The sequence below is a fragment of the Auxenochlorella protothecoides genome (genome assembly GCF_000733215.1).
Source record: "Auxenochlorella protothecoides strain 0710 unplaced genomic scaffold scaffold110, whole genome shotgun sequence".
Lineage (NCBI taxonomy): Eukaryota > Viridiplantae > Chlorophyta > Trebouxiophyceae > Chlorellales > Chlorellaceae > Auxenochlorella > Auxenochlorella protothecoides.
Window position 1 is genome coordinate 137,121 of NW_011934381.1, and position 7,180 is coordinate 144,300.

Sequence of the window (7,180 nt, forward strand, 5' to 3'; positions counted from 1 at the left end):
CGCATGGGTGCATCCCTGTCCTTAAACTCGACGCCAGCTGCTGCACAGCAAATCGTCCTGGACTGTCGGGGCGGGCGCGCGAACCGATGCAAGGGATCTGGGATGCATGCATTCCCAGAGGGGTCCCGAGCGTGCCATGCAACTTCGCCCTCACATAGAGAGTCAGGTCTGTCATAGATCCGAGGTAGCACAGCGGTGCCCCCCGAACGACCTCCAGGGATCTCCGTGCCACACCCTCCACCCACCATGTCCAAGATCATCGACACGCTCAACGCCTACATCGAGCGAGGCCAGCCCTTCTACTCCTTTGAGTTTTTTCCACCCAAGACCGATGAGGGGGTGCGAAACCTGCAGGAGCGCCAGCGCCGGATGGTGAAACTGGGCCCCGCCTTCTGTGACATCACCTGGGGAGCTGGGGGCTCCACTGCTGATGTCACCCTGGAGGTTGCAGGGGCCATGCAGCAGGAGGTGAGTACTTGGAGGCTTGCATCCGTTTCCCGGGGCTGGGTCGGCCCCTGTGCTAGTGGACGAGACAAGACCAGGGACAGACCTGATCAAATTGCTGTGCTGACAAGGCCTGGAGGCTACCTGCCGCTCACCTGCAGATCGGCATGAACACCATGATGCACCTGACCTGCACCAACATGTCGATCGAGAAGCTGCACGAGAGTCTGGAGAAGGTGTGATTGGTACACATGGGTCCAGCTGCCCGCTGCGTTCTAGCGAGGAGGGGTGCCGAGCCGCTGGCATGCCCTGCTTCATCGTCTGGTCTCGCTTCTCACGTATCTGAGCCCAATGCGGATCCACCAGTGCCTGATTCCAGGCAGTCACCCACCCAGCCATGCCACTCCTGGTCTCCTCCTGCAGGCCAAGTCTATGGGCATTCGCAACATCCTGGCCCTGCGAGGTGACCCGCCCAAGGGCGAGACGAGCTTCACTGCTGTGGATGGCGGTTTTGCATGTGCCCTCGACCTCGTCAAGTACATCAGGTGCGGAGCAGGAGAGTGCTCTGTGTTGTGCAGACATGCATTCTGTGAGGGGGGGAAGGGACCGCCTGTGGCTGGCTGCTCATCACCTGTGGAAACTCTGGGAACCGGCATCCCTCGCAAACCCCAGGCCCAGACACACAATCTGCATCTTGCTCCCTGGTGTCGCTTGGTCTGGCCCCTGCGGTCCATGCCCCGGCCTGCACCCGCGCACCAAATGCGCTGCGCTTGCACCCCCCCGGTCCACCCTGCCCTCGTCAGACCCACCTCTCACTCCTCCACAGGCAGGAGTATGGCGATTACTTTGGCATCTGCGTGAGCGGTTACCCCGAGACCCACCCCGACCTCATCGTGGACGATCCCGTGGCAATGGAGGCCAACTACCGGAGCGACCTGGCCTACCTCAAGGCCAAGGTGGAGGCCGGCGCCGACTTCATCATCACCCAGCTCTTCTATGATGTCGACTGCTTCCTCGCCTTCATGCGTGACTGCCGCGTCGAGGGCATCGCCGTGCCCATCCTGCCTGGCCTCATGCCGCTCATGACCTATGGCGGCTTCAAGCGCATGACCGCCTTCTGCAAGACGCGGGTGCCCGCCCACATCGCGGCCACCGTGGAGGCGCTGAAGGACAACGACGAGGCGATCAAGGTGGGTGGGCGGGTGGAGCGAGCTGCAGTGAGGAATGTGGAGTCGTGTTTGAGGGAGGGGCTCTAACCCCACCCCATCACCCCCAACAGCTCCCATGCGCCCCACCGCCCGATTCACCTCCCGCCTCTCCACCGCCCTCCTCACCCGCACAGGCCTACGGCATCTCCCTCGGCACGCTCATGGCGCAGCGGCTGCTGGACGCCGGCGCGCCCGGCATCCACATGTACACCCTGAATCTGGAGAAGTCGGCGGTGGGCATACTGCAGCACGTGGGCCTCGTCAAGGTCGAGCCCGAGGCGGAGGAGGCGGAGGAGCCGCAGCGTCTGGCGGCCACTGCTTGAGGAAAGGGGCCACGCCGTGCACGCTGAGCAGGCCGAACCTGCAGGCCCGGGCCCGCATTTTAGGAGCCTGGTCGGCCCCCCCTTGCAGCACCCCTTGCCCCTTGTTGCCCTGGTGTCGGTACTTGAGCATCGGCGGGCGCAGGTGTCAGGGGAGGGGACAGCGCGCGAGGCGGTGCAAGGGCGCGGGTGGAGGTCTGGGAGGAATGGTGTGGGCATGACAAGGGGGAGCGCAGCGGAGGGCCTGCAGGGAGCAGCGCAGCAGTCGCTCGCGCATCGGGGGGACGTACGTCATGCCTCTGGGCGGGGCCAGTGCATGCTCTTGAGGGGGCACAACCAGGCGCACCCGCCTCTGTCAGTCCTCGTAGCCCAGGATGTGCTGCTTGACCAGGGCCGAAAACCCGAAGGCCTTGAAGCGGTCCTGCCCCGTCAGCGCGCGCAGCGTGGCGTCGGACACCACAAACTGCTTGTTGGCGGGGTCCTGCAGGCCGTGCTCCTTCACGTAGGCCCACATGTGCTTGGCGATGGCCGGGCGCGAGGCGGTGCCGGCGCCCACCCAGGCCGCCATGGCGGGGGACAGGCGCAGGGGCTTGGTGAAGCCGTTGACCCGCTTCTCGCCCGGCGTCGCCGCGCGGCCTGGATCGGACCGCGCCCTGACGCGCCGCGGCGTTGCCTTCGACGAGCCCGCTCCTGCGTCGTCGTCGTCGTCGTCGTCGGAGGCCTCCACCCCGGGCGCGTCCTCTACGAAGCAGTGCCGGCTGAGGTGCTTGTTCATCTTGAACATGTCCGTCGACTTGCCGGGGAAGATGGTGGACAGCGCGTCGTCCAGCAGGATGCGGCGCCGGTCCTTGGGGTCCTGCAGGTCGTGCTCCTTGATGTAGGCCCACAGCCGCTTCACCACCTGCGGCCGGGGCAGGCTGGTCTCGCCCAGGAAGGCCTGCATTGCTGGGGAAAGCGCGCAGCCCAGCCCCGCGCCGGAGTTGCGGGGCCTCTTACTCCTGGCAGGAAAGCGCCAGGGGTAGGGGGGAAGGGGGGTGATCATGGGTCTGAGAGATAGAGGGAAGGGGAGGAGGGGGCTGGGCCCAAGGCAGTAGGGGCACACATCAGGCTGTGGCAATGCAGAAGGAACACACAGTTTCCAACCAACGCCTGGGGTGTGGGTGGTGCACAGTGTCGGAGAGGCGCGGCCGGGAGACGACTGTGCTGCACGCTGCGACTACCTCGGCCGCCCAGCAAACCCTTAAGAAGCCGGCCCCCATGGGCTCACCGGGCAGTGGGCTCCTCGTCCGCTTCGCTCCCCGGGGGGGCCGGCTGTGATGACAGGTACGCCTCCACCTGCGATGAGTCAGGGGGTGGGATCACATGGTCAGCAGGCTTCCGCTGGATTCCCACGCGCAGCACCCAGCCAGCCTCTCGCAGCGCATGGGCTCCCGCAGTGCCAGGGTTCCTGCCACCACCCACTTCTGCACGCAGGAGGGCCTTTTTGCTAGAGAGGTCCGTCGAAAATTCCTGCTCGAGTCTTCGCCGCAGCATCTTTTCTGCAAAGGGGATGCTAAAGGAAAGCGGTGAGCGCCCCGGCCATGCCAGTGATGACGGTGCACCCCCACGCTGAAGCGTCTCGTTCGCAAGGACTGGCCCACCTGTGGTGGACTGCAAGTCCACCTCAGTCAGCAATTCCTGGAGGCGGTATGTGATCTCCTCGTCTGTGGGGAGCTGGGACGGGGGGACATCCACCTGCGTGCCCCCCCCATCCTGAGAGGCTTTCGGCATGCTGCCAGGCTCGTCTGGTGCGCCAGAAGCATCTGCAGGGGACTCCAAAGGCTCCGAGGAGCATTCCACGTGTGGCTCAGGCACCTTCACCGGCGTACTCGAGGGCTGCGGTGGCTGAGCATCGGACACGCAAGGGGGAGCATTGGTCTCCCCGGGTGTCGATGAGGATGCTTGCTCGTCCGGACTTCGGGCCTCGACGGCCTCCCTCTTTACGCCGCTAGGTTCTTGCTGAGATTGGGAAATGTATGTTTGGGTCGGAGCCTCTGCATCTACGGCCAGTCTCTGAGATTCGTTGGCAGCAGTGGTGGGTGCAGTTGCCTGGGCCACAGCAGATTCCCGTAGTGGTGAGCCATCCATCTCCTGCATCCACTTATTGACAGGATTTCTGAGAAGGCAATGGTAATCCCATCCGCTACAACTGTCCCGGGAGCTTGATCGTGTTATATCGTCCGGGTACCCGTGTCTCGTGGACTGAATCCCTTGTCGCGCGCGAGAGATACCCAGGGTCGAAGGAGGAATCACACCACCGAGGTATTGCATTCCGTCACGAGGCTTGTTCGACATTGAAATAGCTTTCGTAAGCCTTCAAACTCATCTCTGCTGTAACCAAACAACAAATTGATTCTTTGTCTGTGCGCACGACTGCTGCGAGAATCCGAAGTGCTGCAGGATCTTGCGATGGAGAGAAGATCCCTTCGGAGTCTGGGAGACGCATCCGACATGGCGAACCGGAAATCATCACAATAATTCCAAAGAAAGGTTCTTCAGTAGTCATTGCCGGGCCAGAGAATCCAGACGCTCACCAGCGCACTTCCGGTGAGGGCGTGGTGTGCCCGGTGCGCCTTCCGTTTCTGGTAGATCGGGGCGTACGAAGGCACTCCGGCAGCACAATCTGCACATGATAGTCCAATTGACATTTTTTGGTGCCATGCGCGGGGTTTGTGGCTGTGGCTTGGTGGCCTTGATTGTCGTGCCCTCCAAGTTTTCTGCCAGTGGGATGCACCCATCCTGGGTCGGGCCTGTTATCCACCCCCTTTATCCCCGATCCGGCAAGCAGGCGTCCTTCTTACGGCGAGGACCGTCTTGTGGCCACTAGCCTGGTGCTGAGTCCCTGCAGGGAGCCGCACCGGGACATCTGCAGCAGAAACCAGATACCGTGCGGGTGCTGGCGACGGGCACATCAAGAGTCGCCAAGAGCCAAATTCGCTTCCTATAGCGTTGAAAAGGTAATTGAAGGCCATGGCTGATGACCGACTGCATACTTATTGCCCCGGCATGGGGCCGTGCCGCGATTCGTGTTGTTAGGGCCGGGTCTTCCGCTGATAGGTGTCCGTCTGAGATGGCTGACATCACCCAACACTTTCACCTGCAGGCAAGCCAGCGCGCCCCTCGGCGGGATGCCGCTCCTGTGTCCCATCTCCACAATGATACCACCGTCCTACTTGGACAGTGGCACTGGGGAGGCCGAGGTCCGCGCTTACAAGCTGGGCAAACGGCGATGGTCTTACAACCAGGTAGGGACAGGCGCTGGCGGGCGAGTATTGCTTTCTTGATGGGGTTGTTTCACTGCCGGGGATGCCTTTTTGACTGCGGCGGTAGGGGAAAGATGCTCCCAGCTGAATGCCAGGATCGTGTGAATAGGGCATGGACTGCTTGCATGATTGGGGCGTATCCTGCGGCACTCGCAACCTTCGGGACTCTGCACCCCACCCTCCGGGTTCCTTACAGCTCTCTACACCAGTGCATCCCCTTGTTAGAGCATCCCAGACCTGCCCTCCACAGGTGGAGGTGATCGTCCGTGAAGCTGGGGGCTCCCGTGTCCTGACCGTGACCAACGCCACCAATCAGGGCACCGACAACTTTAACGAGGAGTACCGCGAGTCGGCGGTGAACTACCTCCTGGAGCTGAGCAACCAGAGCAGGGTTGTGCTCCACGGCTTCCTGTGCTACGACGCCGGGGAGGGGGGCACCCCGCTCCTCGGCCCGCCGCACACGCTCTCGCCCGACCAGTGGCACCAGTGGTGAGCGGGCATGCTACAGGATGGGACATCGAAGGGATGGGAAGGGAGAGTGCGCATGTCGTCGTTCTCAAGCGCATCAGGGTGCACTGTCGTGGAAGGTGGGCGGCCCCCGGCCCCAGCTCTTGCAGCCTGCCCCCAGTCCTGCCTGGGCATGCATGGGGTTGTGGGATCGCGGCCTGGCGATGCCAGGACCCTCCCCTGCGGCCTCTATGCCGGAACACACACCTTTCCCCCTTCCCTTCACCCCCTTCCCCCACCCCTCCACCCAGGTACCTCGTCCAGCGCTCCGCCTGCTGCAAGGGCTGCACCGGCCCGGTCATCCGCGTGATCCAGCGCTTTGGCAAGCTGGGCAAGCGGGCATGGGGCCCGCAGGAGGGCTCCCCCTCGCGCGCGCCCGCCGCGCGCCCCGCCCACGGCGCAGGCAACCTGAAGGACCCGCGCTTCCTGTACCTGTCCTTTGACGAGGCGGGGACGCACGTGGGCGCCAAGACCTTCCGCCTGGTCTGTGCGCTCTACGACTCCGACGGCTGCCAAGTGCTGGCCAACGCCGCCTCGCCGCCCATCCGCGTGCTGGCCAACAATGACGTGCCCACCGGCGCGGCCCACCTCCGCCTCGAGCTGGAGGTGGACGGCTCCTGGGAGGGCTGGTCCCCCGCGGGGACGGGCGAGATCCTGCGCCCCGCGCCCCGTCCCCTGGGCCTGGCCGTGGACGCTCCGGAGGCCTGGCAGGGCGGCGCGGCGGAGGCGGGCCGCGCCAAGCTCGGCGGCGCGGCGCACGCCGCGCATTCCGGCGGGCACTCTCACGCCAGCAGCGGCGGCGAGGGGGTCGCGTACGGCGGCGAGGGCGTCGCGTACGGCGGCGAGGGGGCCGCGTACGGCGGCGGCGGCGGCAGCGGCTACAGCTACGGCGGCGAGCTCGGCCGCGGCGGTACGGAACCGGGCGGCAGCGGCGCGCCGCGCACGCGGCCGGGCCCCTTTGAGGCCCTGGCCTGGGGCGGCGGCCTGGGCGCGCATTACCCCACGGCGGGCGTGCCGCAGACCCCGGCGGCGGTGCCGCCCGCGCTGGGCGCGAGCCTGGGCGCCTCGCCCCCGGACCCGGAGCGCGCTGCGGCGGCGGAGCTGTGGCGGCAGCTGGAGAGCAGCCGCGGGCCGCTGGCGCCCAAGCCCACCTACGACTACGGGCGGGTGATGGCGGGGCTGCCCTCCCCCCTGCGCGGGGCGGGGGCCGGCGTCGGAGCCGACGGAGGGTCGGCGGCGGCGGGCGGGGGCCTGGCGGCGGGCGGGGGCCTGGCGGCGGGCATGGCGCCCACGGCGGGCATGGCGCCGACGGGCCCGGACGCATCGCGCCCCGTGCTCCAGGGCTTTGTGCTGGACCCGACGCCGCGCGGCGCCCGCCCCGCCCCGCCGCGCCTGGCGG

General features: G+C 65.8%; 5 protein-coding genes across 5 annotated transcripts in view; 4 read left to right on the plus strand and 1 right to left on the minus strand.

The window, feature by feature from the left end:
* Positions 1 to 246: 246 nt before the first annotated feature.
* F751_0672 (Methylenetetrahydrofolate reductase 1) lies at positions 247 to 1,975 on the plus strand (the record flags this gene model as incomplete). Its single annotated transcript, XM_011402691.1, has 5 exons — positions 247 to 468; positions 606 to 680; positions 868 to 989; positions 1,271 to 1,634; positions 1,787 to 1,975. The coding sequence occupies 5 exons, from the start codon at positions 247 to 249 to the stop codon at positions 1,973 to 1,975; spliced, it is 972 nt and encodes a 323-aa protein (XP_011400993.1).
* A 214-nt stretch (positions 1,976 to 2,189) lies between these two features.
* F751_0673 (hypothetical protein) lies at positions 2,190 to 3,029 on the plus strand (the record flags this gene model as incomplete). Its single annotated transcript, XM_011402692.1, has 1 exon — positions 2,190 to 3,029. The coding sequence occupies one exon, from the start codon at positions 2,190 to 2,192 to the stop codon at positions 3,027 to 3,029; it is 840 nt and encodes a 279-aa protein (XP_011400994.1).
* On the minus strand, positions 2,328 to 3,742 carry F751_0674 (Upstream activation factor subunit spp27; the record flags this gene model as incomplete). Its single annotated transcript, XM_011402693.1, has 4 exons — positions 2,328 to 2,970; positions 3,240 to 3,307; positions 3,434 to 3,510; positions 3,613 to 3,742. The coding sequence occupies 4 exons, from the start codon at positions 3,740 to 3,742 to the stop codon at positions 2,328 to 2,330; spliced, it is 918 nt and encodes a 305-aa protein (XP_011400995.1).
* Positions 3,335 to 3,541, plus strand: F751_0675 (hypothetical protein; the record flags this gene model as incomplete). The annotated part of the gene is made up of 1 exon (XM_011402694.1): positions 3,335 to 3,541. One exon carries the CDS (start codon positions 3,335 to 3,337, stop codon positions 3,539 to 3,541), a length of 207 nt encoding a protein of 68 aa, XP_011400996.1.
* A 1,397-nt stretch (positions 3,743 to 5,139) lies between the features above and the next one.
* F751_0676 (hypothetical protein) overlaps positions 5,140 to 7,180 on the plus strand; it is a gene marked incomplete at both ends in the record, with an annotated part of 3,581 nt that continues 1,540 nt past the window's right edge. The window contains 4 exons of the mRNA XM_011402695.1: positions 5,140 to 5,256; positions 5,525 to 5,763; positions 6,033 to 6,087; positions 6,196 to 6,468. Of these exons, the coding sequence (XP_011400997.1) occupies positions 5,140 to 5,256; positions 5,525 to 5,763; positions 6,033 to 6,087; positions 6,196 to 6,468 (684 nt within the window). The remainder of the gene's footprint in view (positions 5,257 to 5,524; positions 5,764 to 6,032; positions 6,088 to 6,195; positions 6,469 to 7,180) is intronic.